The sequence below is a fragment of the Eurytemora carolleeae genome, unplaced genomic scaffold (genome assembly GCF_000591075.1).
Source record: "Eurytemora carolleeae unplaced genomic scaffold, Eaff_2.0 scaffold1566, whole genome shotgun sequence".
In the NCBI taxonomy this organism is placed as follows: domain Eukaryota; kingdom Metazoa; phylum Arthropoda; class Copepoda; order Calanoida; family Temoridae; genus Eurytemora; species Eurytemora carolleeae.
In genome coordinates, this window is record NW_019397454.1 from 33,453 (window position 1) to 55,508 (window position 22,056).

Genomic DNA, 22,056 nt, shown 5'->3' on the forward strand with positions numbered 1-22,056 from the left:
AAAAAATCGAGAATTTTCGAAAACCGCGCAATTTCAATTTTGACGTAATACTTTTGTTTTTCAAGTCGCCATGTTGAATTGACCCGCTCTTCCCCTTAAATCAGGCGCCTGCGCAGTAGATTATTATTGATTTGAGCGCATGCGCAGTAGTTGTTTATGACCTTTTCCGTCAAATGTTAGGGAACTTGCAGATGCCGCTTCCAATGTTACATCGTCAATACGCAACATCCCCACTACTGAACTTCTGACCTACTGCATGTATCTACACTGCTATGGTAAAGCGTAACCATTGTGTGACTAAAGGTAAGGTTCTACCTATAGGTAGAATGTCTAAGAAATTTCCCACAAATGAATGAATTCTAGTACAAACGAACGTTAGTCCTCCTCCTACCCTATAAGTTCGAAATTTTTTAAACATTCCCACACATATTTTTCGAGAAATAAAACTACAAAAATATTGACACGTGACATAGTGTGCCCCTGTAAACAGAACATACAACTTTTCATAAAGTCCTATGAAGATACGAAGTCCTATTAAGCTCGAACAAAACTAAAAATACAGGGATACAATTTTGTATTTTAAGAATAAATAATATATATAAATGCTAAAATGAACATTATGCCCTGATACGCTGATAACTGTATTTTATGAATTTCGTCAAAAGGCGTGAATCATTAAAAAAGTCTCTTAAATTTTTTATATCTTTAACAATATACCACGAATAATGCAAGTTTCAATAACAATTTTTGGATAAGGTTGAAAAAGTCGGAATAATATATGGGAAATTTTTTGCAAGAAATCGGTAACATAAATACAGTAACAATATGTCTAACCCAGAAGTAACACAGAAAACATTTACACAATAAGATAGATACAGTGGTCACGAGAAAACAGTGGAATGATAGACGACTTTTTCTTTCGTTTGATTAAGAAAAATCGCAACAGATTGAATATAAGAAGAAATATTTTTGACAAATAAATTTTAAAATCGTTCGTTCACACTTACAAAATAAAAAGAAAAGAACACAATCATTAAACTGTTTTCTAGTTACCACTGTAGACAAGATATGCAGGATTAATATAAATATTCTGACAGGGCTAAAGTTCACAAAAAGATCAATATGTAGGAATGTTCTAAGAATGACAAGTGTTGGGAATGCCCGGCACGTTACAGCTATGAAATCATAAGGAACGGATTTCTCATTCCCTTTAGATAAATTAAACCATTTTAAAGAACCTGTTTACTTTGCCGAATATATTTGTTTACGGTTTCACCCATTAGTTAACTTAACTAGGAGTAAGAAAATATGAAATATAGATTCTTATCAAGGAGTAACAATTAATTAAATCAAAATTTTCTATCAAGTAATCAGAAAAAGTAAACTAATTTCTTTAAATTTGATATTTCTTCTAGTCCAACCTTTACGATCAGATTTCTAGAAAATCACCGAATTATTGAATTATGAATAAAAATCGATTAAGAAGTCAACAAAACAAATATTCTCATGTTTATATGGATTATGGACCCCCTGTTAAAGGGACTGTTTGTATTTCTAAGTGAGTCTCTAATTACATGACATGCCCAATGAACAACGGTACTCTAGAACCCTTAATCTGAAGTGGATTTAGAAATATATTGTCGTTTTAAAGGGTGTCGTTGTGAATCGAAGATGCCACTCTATAAATGGAGGGTCACTTGAATTTACACATAAAAGTCCCTTTAAGGGGTTTAAAAAACTGATTCTGCGGATCTTGAAAGATGAATGGGATGGGAGGGAGATCGTGCCAATCTCTTCTTTGGTAGTTTCTCCAGACTTTGAACAATATCGGAGAAATCAGGTCTTCTCTCAGGGTTGAAGAGCCAACATTGAACCAGGATATCTTTAACCTCCCGGCTAGCCTAGATAATAACAAGATAATATAACATTGAACCAGGATATCTTTAACCTCGCGGCTAGCCTAGATAATAACAAGATAATATAACATTGAACCAAGATATCTTTAACCTCGCGGCTAGCCTAGATAATAACAAGATTATATAACATTGAACCAGGACATGTTTAACCTCGCGGCTAGCCTAGATAATAACAAGATTATATAACTTTTAACTAGGATATCTGTAACCTCACGGTTGTCCTAGATAATAACATGAATATATATAAACAAAAACAAATGAATTCAAATAAACCATTTTTAGCGGTTTCATACCTCCCTTTCATGAAAAAATGGTTCAAACCCCTATATAAGTAATAAAATCCTCCGAAAAATGTTCTCTCCATGAAAAATGTTCTATCTGACCTGAAGGTTTGCCAGGGTTGGTTTGATACCGTGTCCAACCTGCCAAATAATGGATTCTGGTGGCCGATGTTTCCACGGCCATTCACCGGTCAATAGCTCGTACCAAACAGTTCCAAACGCGTAGACATCACTTGACCTAATAAAGGATATTTATAAAAAAAAAAATCTAGACTAGTTTTTAGTTTAGTTTAGTTAAAAACTTAAAAATTTAGAAATTACCTATCAAGTGATACTTTTTCGACAAAAATATAACTTTTCAAGGAAATGTTTATTGCATACCATGCAACCAACGCCCATTCTCCTCTCAGCGGTTTAGTCTACAGTAGTAGTCGAATATATCAATACGATAAGGACGACTTTCGTTTTAAATTTTTTATTTCTCCCAAGCTTTCAAAAAATTCATTGATACACAACATGGAAACGAAGAGAAGCTGTCAATCTTCTCTTAGTTTGCTTGTCGACTTAAAATTTAAAAAAGCTTATTAAAATAAGAACTGAAATAGAAAAGAAGTCTTCATTGTATTGATATAGACGCCGACTAATGTATATGAAATATGACTAACCTGGTGAAAGGTAGATCCTCTCCACGTGTTTGATGAACCCGTAGTTCTCTAATAACCTCAGGAGCCAGGTAGCACAACCAGCCTGCTGGTATTGACATACATTCAGATATACCGCCGCGAGAATCACCGGGCCGCCGATATCGAGAACACAGACGGCGAGCGACATTCACCAATCCAAAATCGGCGATAATGGCGCGGCTATTCTCTAAGAAAATGTTTTTAGTTTTCAGGTCCTTGTGCACGATGCCGCGATGATGAAGGTAGCCCATCCCAAGCGCGATCTGCTGCGCGATTATTATAATCTGAAATTTAAAAATGGTTTTGACAAGTTTTGAATTTTTAAATCATCTATATTTAGAATGTACCTTGTTCATGAAAAATTTATCCTTTCTGAGGTGAAGATGTGTGTACAGTGTGTTTCCCTGCAAATATATTCTTGATCAAATACTGAGGTCGGAACTATTAAACTATTAATCCCATAAAAACGTAAATAAAACTCAAGATATGACCAATCTCAGCTGTTTTTTTTACAGTAGCAAAATTTTAAGAATTTGAGCAGCGGTTTAAGTTTAAGCCGCGGTTTAAATATGGTTGGTTCCACTTGAAATTGTATCAAATATTTCAAGATTTAAGCCGGCGCTTAATTTAAACCGGGTATTGGCGGATTTAAACCGCGGCTCAAATTCTTTAAATTCCATCTCAGATCACTTAGATTATCTAGTTAAAAGTTATTACAGTGGACATCAAGTTTAAATGTTGAAAAATAGTTTTCTATTTACTTAATAAACATTTAAGGGATTATGACATCAATATTTTAGATACTGGTGTTGACAACTTATCAAATCCTAAAAAAGAGACGAAGACTTTTCGTCCAAATTATTTATGAATTTAGATCCTAACCTTACAAAGAGAAGTAACAATCGCCAGTTTAGGAGGCTTCATACAAGCTCCCATGAACAAAACCAGGTTTTCATGCCGAGTTTTCCTAAAATAGAAATAAATAAAAGATCAACCATCATTACGTGGAAATCAAAGCCGAGTCCCCTTCAAAACCGAATAAAGAAGTATTGACAACAAAATCGGTAATTCCAACCCTACCAAACATCTCTTAATCCCAACTGTTACAAATTTCTGCCCTTCCCTACCTTGCTTGTTCCTGTCGCATCCAATCCCCAAACCTATCCTAATCCCAACTATCGTCCAAACCCAAACTTCCAAAATTGCTGAAATTTAATTTTGCAACATCCTTCCGTCTGAAATAATTTTTATTTCCCTTTTAAGACACACTATCACACAAAAGGTAAGACTTCAAAGACGACAGTAGGGAATTTGTTCAGTCTTTTCTTATATTTTGTTTTCCCTGTAAATGATTTATTTAATCGCCTATCTTATCATTTTAAGACTACATTATGGACAAAAGACTAAATTCAACCTTATAGCGATTTAAGCCCTCATTGTCTCATCTTTTGTGGGTAACCCAGTATTTCAGAAATCTAATAAATGTGAGAAAGCACCGCGTCTGACCTGAAAGTTGCAACATCCAGTTTAAATGCCTCCAATGCAGCTGTCTCATCCTCAAGATTCTCGACATCAAGAACTTTAATTGCAACATCCCCGTGCCAGTTTCCCATGTGGACCGTGCTAAATCGTCCACTGCCGATTTTATCCATGATCTTGAGTTCTTCGTAGGGAATGTCCCATTCTCGGATACTCATCTGTCTTCCACTGGACCATGTTGAGGCGGCATCCCCTAAACAAAACAGTTTAAAGGGTCTGTTGACGTAAATACAAGTAAACTTAAAGGGTACTTTGTCTGACCTCGTTGTCGGAGCAAAAAGACTTGATATTCTTTTTTTTCTGTCACGGCTTTCATTATAAAAGTGACTTGCGTATAAATTCGGTAGGAACAAGAAAGGAAATTGAAGAAATTTTCATCAGGAAAGAAAAACGATGATATCTTCAGCGTTTTTACTCAAGGTTCAATGGATACCATTGTTAATCATTTAGGTAACTTTTGAATCTAGTCTAGTTTCGACGCATTCCAAATAGTATCCTACCTTCTCTACTAGTAGTGAAGTCCTGATAATCTAGTCTATACGCAGTCCATGTACAATCCTACCTTCTACACTAGAAGTAGAGTCCTGGGAGTCTAGTCCATACGCAGTCCCTGTACTATTCTACCTTCTACACTTGTAGTGGAGTCCTGGGAATCTAATCTACATGCAGTCCATATGCAATCCTACCTTCTACACTAGTAGTGGAGTCCTGGGAGTCTAGTCTATACGCAGTCCCTATACTATCAGAGCTCCCTGATAGGGTTTTATCGCTGTCGTTAGATTTGACTGTATCCACCAGTGGGTTAGCACTTCCTACACTTTCAACCACCTAAACAATATTAGAGCATTTCTAAAACTGGAAGTAGAACAGGGTTATTAATTCATTTCCTTGGAGAATAATTTCCCTTCCCCTTTTCAAGTTTTATTGTCTCAGATTATCAAGATTGTATGCTTGGAGCACCAACATTATATTCGGGGGTTTTTCCTTAAAATGGTTATTTTTTTGGGGGTGAAGTATCAAAAAGGAAAAAACTTGCCATTTGATTTCCGATTTTTAATTTTTTCTTAAAATCTTCTGAGTTACTTTTCCAGCGCTTCAAACTATAAACCCCTGGAATATATCAAAGTCCAATCTGTTAAAGGGACTGAGAGCAAAATTTCAGGCGACCCTCCAGGCAAATATGACAATGCCCGATTAACAACCGTACCATTAAAAGCTTTGTCTGATCAAGTATGAATAAGATATAAATGTTTATAATTTCGAAAAAATTATATTTTCAATTATGGTTTCTCTAGAAAATTGACTTGCGCATTTCTCATGAAAGAAAACAAAGGAGTTATTTGAATTTGACAATTTAAAAATAGAAAAACGACAATATCTTTCACATTATTGATCAGATAAAAATACCAGGGCGAACGTTGTGAATTGGGAACGGTCATCTTTGCATGAAGGGTCACTTGAAATTACGCTTACGGTCCCTTAAATCAGTGTGACCAGGTACCTGTTTCTCCCTTTAAATCAGTGTAACCAGGTACCTGTTTCTCCCTTAAAACNGTCCAGGTACGGTCCCTTTAAATCTGTGTGTCCAGGTACCTGTACAGGAGAGGAGAACTGTCTTGGATTTGAAGGATCCGGGAAATGAAAATGTTGACCGGATCTAACTACCCAGGGAGGAGTAGGATGTGATGTAACAATAACCTAGAAATTAGTTTAAATTAAATCTTTGATGGAAGATCATAAAACTCGAAAAACAAAAATGACTACCACAATGATAGGCAGAGTTTTAAAACACAGCTCAGCGGGTTTTTAGTTTCATTGGTTTTAATTGGTTGGTTTTATTTTTTGTTTTCGTTTTGCTTGGTTTATTGGCGAGTTTTTTCAATTCGGAATTAGTTATAAAGATAGTCACTCATAATAAAAAGACTATTTAAAGCAAAAAAAGCCTTTTTCAGTCGGTTTTCTAAGCCGGTTTCTTTCATTATTATTTCTATTTTTCACTGGTTGTTTTTTTGGACTGTTTTTTTTTATTCAAACCCTGCATACATGAGCTACCAACCTGAGGGGAGGAGGGTGTGGATGAATTACAGCTGGATGAACTAGAATGAAAGGGTGGTTGAACTAGACTAGTAGGTTGGGATCGTGGAAGGATCGGTGATCCCTCTGATGTAAGATGATGCATGAAATGCTGAAGAAGATCGTCAGGAAGACCGCAAGAGGGCGGGACTAGGCTTTGACAGAGGGTGTGACAACGAAACTTGCACTCTTTGCATTTCATTCCCTAGATTAAATTTCACTAAAGGAACGCATTTAATAATATTGTCAGAAATCAATTAAATTTCACTAAAGGAACGCATTTAATAATATTGTCAGAAATCAATAACTTAAAGAAAGCATATTAGGTGAGATGAGAAAAGGTTCGGGAAAGGTGAGATACAAAAAGGTTAATGCTCAATTTAATTCTTTTGTGAAACAAATAATTATTTAATTATTAAATACTCATGGATAAGGGAAGAGAAAATAAAATGTCGATATGGGGAAGAAAAATAACGGAAAAGGGGTTTTAAAACAACTGAACATGATATCGTAACATTCCACTAATTCGGCGAAGAAAACCCTATAAATGTATTCCCAAGATGGGGTGGGGACTTTTATCGAAAGATATTTTTTTTTTAATCACCTGAAAGAAGATCTCCTGACAGTACATACATCTGGCAGGTTTAAAGGTTTTAGTAAACCTGGAAACAACACATGACGTTATCATAATAAAAATGGTTTACACTTTCTAATGTGAACTTAGAACGGGGGGGGGAGGGGGGGGGGGCTGGAAAGTACACTCAGCGTCAAAAGCCGAAATTATGTATGAGAAAACGGTGTATCCAATCCACTATCCAGAGTAAAAAAAAATTTAAATTCAAAGAAATTTTATTAACTCGTAAAAATAGCGGAAGCTTTTTTTTATTTTATGTTCTAAATAGTCGACGTTTCATGAAGGACATAAATATATAAGACAAGAAAAATCTACTCGATGAATTTTGAATTGTTAAGAGGTCAACTTTTGGTTAAAGCGATTAAGTTCTTGAGACGGAAAAATAGCCGATTAGTTTTTTCTTTCTTTCTTTCGCGGTAAAAACAATTTGTTTGGCTTTTTAAGAATAGAATTAACATAATACGACAGGCGATAAGTGATACGGATAAGAGCTTCGTGAACGAATTTTTTAAATTTGACTATCGGTCCTTTATCGCAACAAATCAAGTCAAATAAGGCATATAAAAATGCATGTAGTTGTGTTCCTATGGTTAATGATATGAGTCATAGGTCTGTTAGCTGGTGGAACCATTACTCCAGGAGTCCGAGGTGATCTGGGGACCTGGAGACTACTCTTCAGTACAGCTGGAGACTTAGGACTAGACACAGGACTAGGTCCCTAAAAAAATAGTTATCTTAGGACTGAACACATGACTAGCCCCTAAGCAATAGATACTTTAGGGCTAGACACATGTCACATGTCAAGGACCCTAAGCAATAGAACTAGACACAGGACTAGGTCACTTAAAAGTTTACTAAAGACTAGACAGACACACAAAAATACAGATAAAGTTTACCAGGGAGGGTAATTAATCATTAATCAACTGTTTCATTAACAATTTTCGTCTTTTGGCGGTTATTGTTGAATGGGTCTCGGCCTTGATTTCCACGGAATTATGGTTGAAGGTTTTATTTTTTTATTTAATCACACTTTCTTTAATGACGGGGAGGGCTTTCTTAATCAATGACAGTAGGGGGGCAGGGGGGATTTCAGTCTACGATAAAGAGGTGGTAACCAACCTGACAATCAGACTGTGAACCCTCAGGATCTGAAGAAGGTAGCCGGCGCCTACTAGAGCTAGGCGCCTCACTGGCGCTTGAGTAACCAGAGGAATCTATCCTCTCCCCTATGATAGGTCAATTATGTATGTATATTGTATGTGTATGCCAAGGGAATGAGATTTCTTGAAATATATGAATTTTGTCATTGTCGTAAACTCTAGGTTTCCACGATTGTCTATTCTGTTACTGAATAGTGAATTCCATTAAAGTACGCTACACTACAGTACAGCATAGTCAAGTAAACTGCAATAGGTATATAAAACCTATACAACTTAGTTTTAATCTTCCCTTTGCTCGAGTTTCAACAATAAAATTATGATTCTGTTACTCAACAGTACATAAAGTAAAATACTGAATACAGTACAATCCAGTACTGTACAGTACAGTACTGTACAGTACAGTAAAGTACAGTACTGTACAGTACAGTAAAGTACAATACAGTACAGCTAAAATTTACCTGGTTCTAATCTACCCTCTGTTTGAGTTTCCACAATAAAGTTGTCTATTCTGTTACTCAACTCAGATTCCTGGGACTTGGATTTACTCAAGGCTGACAGATCTCTCACACTTAACAAATTTAAATATATCGGTTGTAAGTTTAGATACAAATAACAAACTAGCAATCTACATAAGATTTAAAATGTTAAATACGACAAAATAAATAAGTTAAAATAATAAATAAATAATTAAGTCATAAAACTGGAATAAGTTAGAAACCGACTTTTAAACTCAATTGATTATTTTAAGCGCACAGTGATCAAGAAATACAGCAGTGAACATAGACCCATATCACTAAATTTCAAGCGATTTGCTTTATAAAGACATCAAATATACATTGCTTAAATGTCTTTCAAGTTTTATGGCTCTTTCTGTACAGAGTACATAACACCTACCCATGACTAGAGGTAGAGAGCTTCTTACTGGCCGGCGGGGTAGAATGCGGGGCTCCCCGCCCCTTCTCCTTGGTCAGGACAACCCAGGGGGGTGTGGCAGGGGGTGTGATCATAGACCCCCTGGACAAGGACTCCGTGATGGAGGGTGGGGAAAGGGTGGAGCAGCCTGGTGAAGGAGGCGGAGCAGAGGAACTACTACTCACACTTGATGAGGTACTGTCAGCAGGCCTTGAAAGATAGATAGATATAAATGATAGATAGAAATATATTTAGATATAAACATAGATAGAGACGGATAAGTTAGAAAGAATGACAGATAGATGGATAAATATTTAGGTAGATGGGTAGAAAGATAGACAAGTATAGCTGTGGAAGAATAGATAGATGCATAGATAGATAGATGTAGATATACATATATATGGTAGAGGGGAAGAAATTGGTAGATCGTCTGTAGATATAATATCTAGATACAGATATCTGATGAGATCTAGCTGTGTATGTATATATATATATATATATATATATTATCCTACCTATTCTGGTGAGATCTAGAGAAGGGTAGAGGGGAGGAGATTGGTAGATCGTCTGTAGAGATATGAACCAGACGGTTTGGTAACGTGAAACTATTCTTCGGGGAACTACACTCACTGAAAAAAAGATTATTCACAATTTATTATAATACCAAGTAAAAATCGTTTTTAAGCGATTTGTTAAAAAATAAAATAACAAAATAAGCGTAGAAGGTTAAATAAGGAAAAACTTGAAACGGGAAACTGTAAAAATAAAACTTTTTTTGTGAGCCTGGTAACAGCTATTTCTCTTGCGATTAGTAGCAGTTTGCTTGCCTTTAACTTCCTTTTTCGATATCTTTAAAAATCCAAAATAAGACCTTGAGCTGCCGCAATAACACTGATCTATATAATAAAAGGCATTCATATATATGTTGCCTATAGCCGGCCAAACGGCTGGACCGATTGGGCTGAAATTTGTTGTGGACACACATGGGTGGCCGTAGGGTGATATTGGCTAATGGGCAACACCGGGCCCTTCACCTAGTTGTAGATTCGGTTAAAACGTCACTACGTGTAAATTCTAAACTACAGTTTAATTAGTAACAATTGTACAGTTTAAAATTGCCCAATGTGTATTTAGAGATTGAGCAATCTGTATTAATGGGATATAACAATAAAGTTCCCAGCTCGGTACATGTTCTATGAAGGATTTGTCTTTAAAATTTGTTTACCTTTTTGAATGTGGCATGTCCCAGCTGTCCCAGTAGAGTTCAAGTTTAGACGGGTCCCCACCCGGCCCGTACATTTTCCCACCGTAGACCAGTACATCAGTGTACTTCCTGAATTACAGTACAGTACATAAATAACAGAAATAAATTTTTCTAAGTTGAGAGCCAGGCCGGGAGGGTTTGATTGTTAACACTTTTGGAAGATTTAATAATTCAAAGCTAAAAACCTAAGAATGAAATATCCTTAATCCCGATCAGTTAAATCAATCTGGAGATTAATATTCAATTCAATTCAATTCAAGAAGCTAGGGAAGTCCCGTGGGCTCCTCGATCTAGCTGGGGTACGCCATCACGATCCCGTCTAGATAATAACAAGACTGAATTACGATGGAAATTTTGGGGACATATTTATTTAGAAGAAAAAATAATTAATCTAACAAACAAAGGTTTAACAATACACTTTATTGTCACTTTACTTTCTTTCTATTTATTGAGAAGTTTTGTTTTCGGATGATAATTTTTGAATATCTTGTGTTGTTTTTCAAACAACCATTAATATTACGTACATAACAAAAGACAATATACGAAAACTTTTTTGTTTTAATGAGTGGATAATTCCAAATTCATCAGGATGTGATGTTCCAAACAAAACTTGGACCAGAACAGTTTTGCCTTTTGACGTTTATTTGAATATTTGGAAACTAACGACACAAAATAAAAATACAGACCAATTGTTAAGTGAGAAAGGAGAAGGGGGGGGGGGATCTTGATTATTATTTTTATTCCGAGTATAAATCAACCACCCCCCACCCCTCTCCTCTCATTTGTTCATTAATCCAAGGTCCATTGATTAAATCGAAATTAATACTGTAACAGTTTACTTCAAAGTTTGCTGAATTGGCTTTTACACCTTTTCAAACTTTTTTTAAGATTAAACTTAAAATTAAACTATCTGTATTTCGTAAAGTTTATGGTTGTCAAACATACTTATTAACCCAATCGGGCTATTTTTGTCTAAAGAAAATGAAGGGACCCCCCCCCCCCATTAGAGTTGATAAAGGTAAGTGTGATTTATGTCCCTTGTCCAACTTTTTAAGACTTGCTCATTAAACAATTAGGCCGTTAACTGTAATGGTGCAAGGGAGGATTTGAAAAAGGGTTTTAAAAAGTATTTAGAAAAAATGTTTTTACAAATATCAACTTGTGTATACATGCTATTACATCCTTTTTTGGGGTCTTTTAAATATGTAAAGTCTTGTAGCTTAATAAATAAAAAAGTTATAAACCATTTTGGAAATTTTTAAACACCCCTGCAAAAAAAACGATGATGTAAGCCGATTTCAAGTTATTTAGAAAATCCAAAGGGGGGGGGGGGAGTGAAATTCAGATTTAAAACTTGGATGATCAAAGAATTCAATGAGAAATGAGTTGCCTCACTCAATACCTGAGATTATGAAGGCTACGACAGAGACGTCGGAGGTCTTCATGCCGAACATTCGGAGGAACTCTGGAGGCAGTTAGGAGGATCCTTTTCAATTCACATTCAGTCTTATCCTAAAAATAGTTCCGTTTTATTCTAGAAAATAATTCAGTGTTATCCTAGAATTAATTCATGTTATTGTCATATCCTAGAAATGATTTCGTCATTTTGAAGAATAACTAGTTTCAGGACAAAAAAGATATTTTGTCTACTTCGAAAATCAATTTCTTTCTAAATCTATTCTCATTAAAGTTGACTCTTATGTAAATCATATTTTATTTTTAATCTACTCTATTTCTTTTTAAACAAATTTATTTTTAAAGAGAGCAGTGAATTTTCTGACTAGTGCGTTATCTTTAGCTGATCTGCAGTTTTCAGTTTACTAGGAATGCTGACTTAACTGATTGAAGGTTCAGGTTCATATTCATGGTTCAATGTTCTTACACAAGTTGTAGAAAAAATTTCATTGCACTAAGCGGGGTTTGAAAATTCTGAGGATATTAATTGTCAGAATTACGCCTTAATAATGACAAATGGGATTAAGGTTACGAAAGGAGTGGATATTTTCAATAAAAGAATTTTGGTTGTAAGTCAATCTCGGACACAATGTAAACGATTTTGATATTATGTAAACGATTTTGATGTATGTAAACGATTTTGATGTAAAATATTTTTATTTAATTCATGTAAACTATTCTCCTCAATAATCTATTTTATGTAGCCTAGATATTAGCGAGGAACCATCAATGTTCCTGCGTTAGTATAGTTCTTAATTACACAGTTTCTTAATTACAACGTTCTTTCCTTTACCTCGTTTATGTAGCTTCAAGACTACATAGTTAAAATAATATCAACGAAGAACCATCAATGTTCTTCGTTGGTATAATTCTCAATCTGTGTGTTTTTACATAGTCTATGTAGCCTCGATACCAAATTTTTCCTTAAAAAGGTATCCGTAAATTGATTCCTACATAATTCTCTCAAAATATATGTTAACGATTTTGATGTAAAATATTTTAATTTAATCCATGTAAACTATTTTGTACAGTTTAAATAATCTCGATACGGAGATAATAAATATCTAGATCTTAAAAAAAATCTCGGACACAGTACTTAAGAATACGGCCTCGTCTACATCAATCTTTCTCGTTAAAGAATACAAAAAGATTGTTTCATCTCGTTTAAGAATTTCCATTATTACATTGATTTTCTTTAAAAATGTTAAAATAATTTTAACCACTTAAATCTATCTCTGAACATAAACTTCTATCAGAAATAAATAAACATAAGAGCCATACACAACAAACTGTTACGGTTCGTCCTTACTTCATTCTCTTCAAACAATTTAATTGTAAAACAGGGGAAGATATTTCAATAACCCCCCCCCCGCATCCAGTGGTAATTGGTGGGGGTGGACTTTATACGGCAAGTTTTCACCTTTTTGAACAGATTCCTTGAAGAGGAAAAGAGGGGAAAGATTTACAAGAAAATTTACATTATACACTCTGAGATGGTCACTCTAAATATACATTATACACTCTGAGATGGTCACTCTAAATATACATTATATACTCTCTGAGATGGTCACTCTAAATATACATTATACACTCTGAGATCGTCACTCTAAATATACATTATACACTCTGAGATCGTCACTCTAAATGACAATGTAATAATCTGAAGTCTCTTATAAATTATTTACAGACGTACATAAAATATCTTACCTTTAGATCCTCTAGGGATCGGACTCTCTGACAGATGGCATCTTTCGTATCACAGGATACCCCCACCACCTGAGCAAATTAGAAATATATATTTCAACCTTTTTTAAAAAAGGGAACAGATTCATAAAATCCTTTGTATGCCGTATTTTTACAAAAGAACAACCTATATCTTATACAATACAATAAACATGGTAGGAGACCCGAGTTCAGACCATAAACTACTAATCATCTTATTTTTGTAACCTGATGTCGAAGATCTTTGAATTTAATATTTCAACCCGTGAATTCTGATAAATTAATTATATGTATTTATAATATCAAAAGTTTAAATGATCAGATAGAAAATAAAAATGTATGAATGTTCATTCAGTTCCGAATATAAAAAATAATTAAGGTTCTAGCATTTACTTTTGAGACAAACTAATAATTTTCAATAAAAAGAATTAGTGCTTGAAAAGTATAATTGACGCCGATTTTTAGCTCACACATTATTGGCATGAAATAGAAAATCTAGAAACCCAGACATTGGGGGAAAAAAATGTGGTTGTATCATCAACTAACTTTTTTTTGGAACACCATGGTAATTTACCTATTTGTGTTTAAATATAAATCAAATATTGAAACAATACCAATTAAAGATAAATCTTACAATTATCACAAATATTGGAAATTTATATAAGCTTAAAATAAATGCGGCAATTTTGATTTACAATTGAAATATGCCGCTGAATAGTTTATTTTGCCGCCAAGATAGTACTTGCCTGAAGCCACTGTGAGAGAGAAGGGAAGTAAACAAAATCTGAATTGTTGGCTCCAAGTCCATATTTTACCGCAAGCTGCTCACTGAAGTGTTTCACTAATTTCCCTGTAAAGAAAAAAGATTAAGATCAAATATTAAATAAGCAGTAAAAAGTAACAAAAAAGCAGTTTAATTCATCTCCGTTTTATGCAGGATTAATTCAATTCCAGTGATCACTGTATCACTTAAAGGATCAAGCTTCAAGTGCCCACATTGGATATCAAGTGTTCAAGATCAGCGATATTTAAAAGTTACGACCTCTGGCAAAACTCTGATGGTTGTGTGTACAATAAAGGGAAATTAGCAGATTTTATGTAAATTTATTTTCGGATTTCAGTATTTTAAAAAACATAACAATTATTGATTTATTGAATCTTACCTTCTAAAGTTCTGATCTCCTGACGGGTTAGTTCGTCACTAGCATTACTGAATGTTGATCTGAACAAAATTATCTTTATTATTTTTATTATTTTAAGAACAATCATATTGTTTTTTAGGTGGAAAAGTAAAAACAGGATTTAAGCAGAAGAAAGGTTAGAATACAATTTTGAATTCTTTCTCCATTTTTTCCTTTAAGCCCTTTTTGGCAATAATTAACCTTTATCAACGAATTGTTTTTAAAAACCTGAACAAGATTTCAAAGATAATCAAAAAAAATCCTGCATCAGATAAAGAATTCCCAGAATTCTTTCCCTCTTCATGTGAATCCGGGATCAATAATTTAAAAAAAGGAAACAGATCAAGGTTATTAGTATTTATTCTAGCTTTTATTTCTTTTCTCTGGAGTACTAATCCGTAAATCCACACCTGAGTCTATCTAGATGTTGTGATGTAATATCTATCATATGCTGTATATCCTGACAGTCTTTTAAAGCCTGCGAAGTCTGCGTGTCCATTACATTAAGTATCTAAATATATTAATAGTTAGTAAAATAAATATGACCAAAAGCAAAAATATGACAAAACAAACAAAAAAACAATTAAAATAACCTTTTCTGCTCATTCTTCGAGAAAATGTGAGTTTACACGTTATTTCGTGCTTTGAATTTATATGAAATAGACAAAGGAAATATCCCAAGAGAATTTTCCTAAGTGAACTTTCTCAAGGGAAATTTCCCAAGGGAACTTTAAAAGGAGTTACCGGCAATGTTTGGTGGTTGAACTGAGATTTCAGTATTATTGAGAAATTTTTAAGGATTCACTGGAGACCTATCAGACGTTTTTACGGTAAATATTTGTCTGTAAGAGCGCAAATGCAATCTTTAAAATCCTCATAGAGGGATTTTAGAGGGATGATTTTGAGAATTCAATTATTCAATGACTACCACGAAAAATATAAAAAAAATTCTACAGTAAAATTACTAGTAAATGGAACAGGTTGAGAAAATAAAAATTAACTCATATCTTCGAAAATAATAATCTTATTCAGTTATGGGTTTCTGTAATGTCCCAATGTTCAAAACCATATTCTGTAGATTACCTGGCATTTTTAGCGAAAACACGATATTACAAGAGTTTGAAGAAATGCGAAAAAATTCATTAAGAATAAGAAAATCAATATAATGATGAAGTAACAATTAATTCTAACATTGATTAATGACAAATTTCTAATCAAAAATATGTATGTACCTAAACAACTAATTTTTGTTAATTTTTGTTCTTCGTCGTTTTTTAAATATTTTTTGAAAACCGATTCTCAAAATCATCCCTCCAAAATGGACAATCAATGACGATTTTAAATATTGAATTTGCGCTCTTGCTGAACAAATATGCACCATAAAAACGTCTGATAGGTCGTAAATATATCCTAAAAAATTTCTCAATAATACTGCAATCTCAGTTCAACTGCCATACATTGCCGGTCACTCCCTTTAAACAAGGGAACTTTACTAAGAGAGCTTTCCCAAGAGAACTTTACTAAAAAGTAGTATCTTGATAGGAAAACTTATTTTAAGTCTGAATTCCCAAGTGACTTAAATCAATGTTAAGATTGTGCCTGGTCTAGCAGCAAGATCCTTTGTCCAAGTAGAGCTTTCAAAATATTTTTAAAAGGTGTTAACTATCCAAGCCAAATTTGAGAATAGCAAATAAGTTGAGACTGTATCTTAAAACAAAATGTATGACTTCCTTTTTCAATTTGTTATAAAAACTATTCGCTGATTTAGAAAGGAGGGAGGGGGGGGAGTATTCATAATTGTGTGATATTAATCCTGACCTTTTTTCTGTTTTCATAATGAAAATATTTTTCGTCCAGGAGGTTCTGTTTCCTTGAATCGTATTTGAATCATTATAACTCCTGTTTTTTACATGTTAATTCTGAAACAGACCAAAAAATGCGTTAGAATAAGATATTGCAGAGAGTACTATACAACTGTACATCATTATTATCAAAATAAGGAACACAAAAAGAGAAAAAAAAAGTTATTTTAAAATAGTTTTTGATGAGTGAAGCCCATATGTCCATTTCAACTTTAAAGTTGATAAATAAAAAAATATTGTTATAGTTGGAGTAATAATAGTCCTTTGAAACTGAAAAAAATACAGTTAAGCCAATCATATTAGGTACAAATTACAAATGGTTGCCAAGTGCATAATTATATTCGATACAAATACATCTTAACGATTCCATCCGCCCCAGTTCCTGTTTCCGGGGTATGCGCCGTATCCCTGGGCTCCGCCACGAGGCTGGTATCCGCCCTGGTGTCCGTAAGGACCCCATGCGCCTCCGCCATACCCATATCCGCCCTGAATTAGGTAAATGAGCATAAAATCAAAACAAATCTGAAACTGCTAAAACATGAAATATCCTGGAAAAAAATCCATTATAGCCGAGCAACATAAAAATTAATTCTTTCAAACATTTTGATTTCAATTTTATCATGCTCTCAGAGGGCTTTAAAAGTATCCAAAACCTTAATAGATTCACATATTTCAAAAATTCATATTCAAAAAATTTACTTTTATTTTGTCATGCTTTATAAATGTCGTCTCCGTTAGCAAATATTTGCCAAAAAATTCAAGCTAACATATAATGCCAAAACTAACATTTTGCTTAGTGTCAGAAATGAAAACTTTTAAGAAATACAATATTCCGAAATTGTAAACTCTCAGATTATTAATTGAACGCCAAAAACACATCAATAAGGACCAAATCTAAAGAAGTGCAAAGAGTAGCTGAACCGCGCAGACGTAGTTCAGCCATTGTGCACCGTTTTAAGTTTCTGTACAGAAGAAGTGGTTGACCTGTTCAACCATGTCTCACGAATCACTTTGTCTGGTCCCTGGAACTCAGAAAGCAGTCTTTCCGACAAATCTTGATAATTTTTTTTTCAAGCTTTAATTAATAAACAACCCCGTTATACTAAAAACAGTGTGTACCTGGGGTGCAAATCCTCTATGTCCTCCTCCCCATCCTCGGCCTCCACGCATTGGTGGTCCTCCACGCATTGGTCCTCCTAGGATTAAAATTAAAATAAATTTTATATTCTAAAATTAAGGAAATTAATAAGAATCCATACAACTGGACGTGAATCAATTTAATCTGAATAGAGTTAAAGAACAGTTATTTCACGTTCACAGTAATTCAGCTATTCTACAACTTTTCACTATCAATCAATTCCGGATCCATCATATCAAATTACGTAATGCAAGTTCGATGTGTATTGTGTATTGCCTTACAGCCTGTTTTTTACCAACATGACCTCAACCCCCCTCCCCCCAGGGAATCCTCTAGGACCTCATCTACCAAACATTGGACCAACTCACTAAAAGGTCCTCCGCCTCCTCTGGGGAATCCTCTGGGGCCTCCTCTGCCAAACATTGGACCCATTCCTCGCATCCTCTTGTTGTGCTCCCACTGGGATTGGTATTCAAGATGTTTACGTCCAAACCCGGCATCCTGGGCCTCCTGCAATCAATCGATCAATCAATTAATCAACCAATCAACCAATTTATAATCCATTTTGAAGACAAACATTTTTACAACATGACTTTTTGAGGTAAAAAACTAAACTTCTCTATCTTCTCCAAGATCTTCACCCCCACCTTTTAGATGAAATGAGGAAGAAAATTCGACTAAAAAAATAGAGTTTTCATTCTTGAACACTTTTTACGCAAAAACTCATTATTTTTCCACTAATAATCATTTATAACCCCCTAAATAACATACATAAAATAAAGGGATAAAATGGGAAAGGGTATAAAAGTGGGAAAAATGAAAAATGAACCTTGTTATATTTTTCTAGCTGAGCCTGAGCCTCCTCCCTGGGTAAATCAGTAAACACGATCTCGTCAAATACACCGTTGTCCTCGTTAGGGAAAGCAATGTTGGCTGAAAAATAAAATAAGCGTTTTCATTGATTTAAAGGGACTATCAACTGAATTTCAAGTAACCCAGAATGCTTAAGATTGCTTGACAATTCTTTAAGTCCCATATTTTCGTCCTGCGTAAATTTGCTTAATTTCCTTCATGGTCTCTGCCGCATAAATCCGCAAGTCAAATTTGAACAAAACTGCATTAAAAAATTTTTAATTTTCTAATAAAAACTCGAATCAACAATTCTCATGACACTCATTATTAGGACTAAATGATTACTGAATAATAAAATTATGCCTTAAGCGTTATTGAAAGCGAACCTTCATGCAAAGATGCAATGCCCTATTCACAATGGTACACTTGATTAAAAGCTTTATCTGATCGATTTTCGAGGTTTATAAGTATGTTTAATTCTTTTAATTACTTAACAATCAGGTTTAAATAATTCCCCACCTTTCATCTCGTTGCAGGCTTCGTCAGGGATATTCATTTCTCCCTCCTCCTCCTGCTGCTTCCTCCTCTTTGCCATCTCCTCATCACTCGGCACCATCACCACGCACATGCGCTTCATCTTCTCAAAGGGACGGGCCTTGCGCAGCTGGGCGTCCACATACACGTTAGTCTACAAACAATTGGAGTTAAGACAAAGTTCTAAAAAATAATTTGAGTTCATAAAGTTAACAAATAATTTGAGTTTAACAAAGTTATAACAAATAATTTGAGTTAAAAACAATTTGTTGGGATATGATGTTTCAAGACTGAGACAAATATGTTAATACAAGTGAGCTATTTCAGAAGAGGGTGCTATGGTTTTTTTCTGCTACGTATTAGAACATAACAGGAAATGGATTCTAACTTAGTACTAATAATAATAATTTGTATTGACGTTTCAAGCAACAAATGTATTTATCAATATGATCTCATATATAAGAGACCAGGTGGTTTAGTAAATATTCTTACAAAAATTTGTTTGTCCAAAATATGGAGTTTCCAGACAAATATAATGATATGCGTAAGAAAAATGAGGGAATATGGGTAGTTTTTAATATACTGTCACGTTTATATACATTTAAATCACTTTCTCACGAAAAAGTTGTGGAGTTTAAAGCTACAAACATATTGATAAATGAATAATGTGAAAGTTTAAATAAAAAAATAATGATTTTCATTTAAGCATATCTTCTCATCAGAGTGGGTAAAAAACTTCTCTTATCAGAACGTCTGTTATCAAAATGCCGATTATCTAAACGTCGATTATCAAAACGCCCAAAAAACAAAACGTCTATGATACAAAAAGTTGACTGCTTCAAAATTTCAAAATTACAAACGTCAAATACTACGTACAAAATGTCTAACAAAAATTTTCCTTTAATTAAACTTTCTTTAATTGCACTGCCCGTAGATAATTTTTCTAAAAATTACATTTCCAAATTCTAAATTGATTTCACATTAATGTTGGCTCAGCGCTGGCCCCCTAGCCTGATCTAGCCGCGGCGCACAGCGCAGATATTGTCTTACCTAACCTAACCCAACATAAGGTGAAAGACAGCATATTATTCAACGTTTAAGAGGCCGGAGAGCTCTGTCCTGAAATAGTTTTTACCTAATCTAATACAACATTATGTAACATTTTGTAGTTCTAGTAGTATTCAACGTTTTGTGGCAGTCGACTTTTGAAGCAATCGACGTTTTGAAGCAATCGACTTTTTTATCATGGACGTTTTGTTATTTGACGTTTTTCTAATCGACGTTTTATAATCGACGTTTTACACCCACTACTTCTCATCCAACTAAACCTTTTAAATTTTTAAATTATCAAAGGCCGTTTTTTACAATTATTTTTGTTTAGTTTTCCAACGTCCGTGGATATATTTAATATTTGAGTTGTCATTAAACACAAGGTATACGTTCTTCATTTCAAGGAGTTTTATTGGAATAGCATTAAAAAAATAAATAAGCATTTTAGTTTACTTAACACGCGTAATCTCAACATTCACGCTTATTTACTAAATCTTTATTAGTTTTCGGCTTTATGACGTCAAGAGGAAACATGATTTTATTACAGGGAATATTAGTTCCAAAACTAACACTTGGCCCACTGAGTGTAAGAAATGGGCCAAATCAGCAAAGATATCTTTTTCAAGAGTTATATATCTATAAATCCAAGCCGGGTAGAACAAAATTACACCAAATATTTATAAAAAAAATGGCTAAAACTATATATTGAAAGAATGTCATTTTAAACTAAAAATAAGGTGTGAGAATTAGTTTTTAATGATTCTTGATTTCATTTTCAAACATATCCCTTTTTTTGAAACAATTACCGGATTTCTGCTCATGTCGCGCTTTCGGAACATATCCTGGTTTTGAGACAATTACCAGAATTCATATCAATGTCAATTTTTAAGTATTTACGCACGTGAGTTACAAAACAAGATTTTATTATAAGGTAAAATGTAAACAAAATAGAAATAAAAAAACTGTTCTATTATAACTTAAAAATGATTACATCATTCAGAAATCAAAATATTAATATAATTTGTTCTTACAATATAGATTTAACTATGTTAGTTTTAAATGCTTGAAAATAAATCATCGATATTCTCTAATTTAACAGATAAAATGTGGAAACTTAGACTCTAGAAATAATTCAGAAGTTAATTTAGTCTTTATAGGATAATTTTTGTTATCACTAAATTATTTTGCAAGTTATGAAAGTGAGTTTTGTTTTGAATTGCGGATTATAATCAAAAACAGGCAAGTGGAGTTTGTCTCGAAAACGCGACAATGTTTTAAATTAAGAATATGTTCGAAGATGCAAAACCTGACAGTGTCTTGAAGACGGTCAAGAGATTTATTATAATTCAGATTTAAAAAAGCTTAAAATTGGGAATTGCTGCCCATGTCTTGTTTAATGAAATGATGGTAGAAGTTTTCATTATCGACTTTTACTCTGGATATGGGGCGGGATACCAAAAACCCAGTCTTTCAAGTGTTAGTTTTGGAACTAATGTCCCCTAAATTAGAAAAAAAAAAATTTCTTTAATATAGTAAAAATTAACTTTCTAGCATAATGTTTGATGAAGTTGAACATTTTTGATTAAGAATTAATCTAAAGACCATAACTACTAATCATCTTACATAAGAAGAACCTGTATCTTATACAATACAATACACATGGTAGGAGACCCGAGTTCAGACCATAAACTACTAATCATCTTACATAAGAACAACCTATATCTTATACAATACAATAAACATGGTAGGAGACCCGAGTTCAGACCATAAACTACTAATCATCTTACATAAGAACAACCT

The 22,056-nt window shown here is 33.8% G+C and overlaps 2 protein-coding genes across 6 annotated transcripts in view; both read right to left on the reverse strand.

Moving 5' to 3' along the window:
• Window positions 1-1,053: 1,053 nt before the first annotated feature.
• LOC111714382 (kinase suppressor of Ras 2) lies at window positions 1,054-16,730 on the reverse strand. Of its 5 annotated transcripts, none has more exons than XR_002767964.1 (23): window positions 16,639-16,730; window positions 15,231-15,331; window positions 14,803-14,861; window positions 14,386-14,489; window positions 13,625-13,693; window positions 11,865-11,974; window positions 10,424-10,531; window positions 9,714-9,827; window positions 9,181-9,408; window positions 8,745-8,854; window positions 8,246-8,352; window positions 7,711-7,844; window positions 7,097-7,154; window positions 6,476-6,697; window positions 6,013-6,117; window positions 5,106-5,247; window positions 4,387-4,612; window positions 3,763-3,847; window positions 3,228-3,284; window positions 2,863-3,164; window positions 2,300-2,435; window positions 1,422-1,901; window positions 1,054-1,208 (listed from the first exon to the last, which is right to left on the reverse strand). XR_002767964.1 is itself a non-coding variant. In XM_023489480.1 (23 exons), the coding sequence occupies exons 2-22, from the start codon at window positions 15,317-15,319 to the stop codon at window positions 1,731-1,733; spliced, it is 2,736 nt and encodes a 911-aa protein (XP_023345248.1). In that variant the 5' UTR covers window positions 15,320-15,331; window positions 16,639-16,730; the 3' UTR covers window positions 1,054-1,530; window positions 1,720-1,730. The 5 variants fall into 5 exon arrangements, 4 of the variants coding, with proteins under 4 accessions (XP_023345248.1, XP_023345249.1, XP_023345246.1 ...); XM_023489480.1 differs by having other exon boundaries at window positions 1,054-1,530; window positions 1,720-1,901; XM_023489481.1 differs by having other exon boundaries at window positions 1,054-1,530; window positions 1,708-1,901.
• A 7-nt stretch (window positions 16,731-16,737) lies between these two features.
• Window positions 16,738-22,056, reverse strand: part of LOC111714383 (heterogeneous nuclear ribonucleoprotein U-like protein 1) — a 16,057-nt gene continuing 10,738 nt past the window's right edge. The window contains exons 13-17 of the mRNA XM_023489482.1: window positions 19,192-19,360; window positions 18,650-18,753; window positions 18,189-18,330; window positions 17,802-17,878; window positions 16,738-17,168 (exon numbers count right to left, since the gene is read on the reverse strand). Coding sequence (XP_023345250.1) covers window positions 17,040-17,168; window positions 17,802-17,878; window positions 18,189-18,330; window positions 18,650-18,753; window positions 19,192-19,360 — 621 coding nt within the window. The 3' untranslated portion in view covers window positions 16,738-17,039. The remainder of the gene's footprint in view (window positions 17,169-17,801; window positions 17,879-18,188; window positions 18,331-18,649; window positions 18,754-19,191; window positions 19,361-22,056) is intronic.

Bases quoted from the DNA above. Each gene is read 5' to 3' on its own strand.
- LOC111714382 (XM_023489480.1), bottom strand. From the start codon at position 15,319: ATGGACACGCAGACTTCGCAGGCTTTAAAAGACTGTCAGGATATACAG. The intron at 11,975-13,624 runs GTAAGATATTTT...AACTATTTTTAG, and splicing joins GATCCCTAGAGGATCTAAAG to GATAAGACTGAATGTGAATT. The intron at 2,436-2,862 runs GTTAGTCATATT...ATCCTTTATTAG, and splicing joins GAGGATCTACCTTTCACCAG to GTCAAGTGATGTCTACGCGT.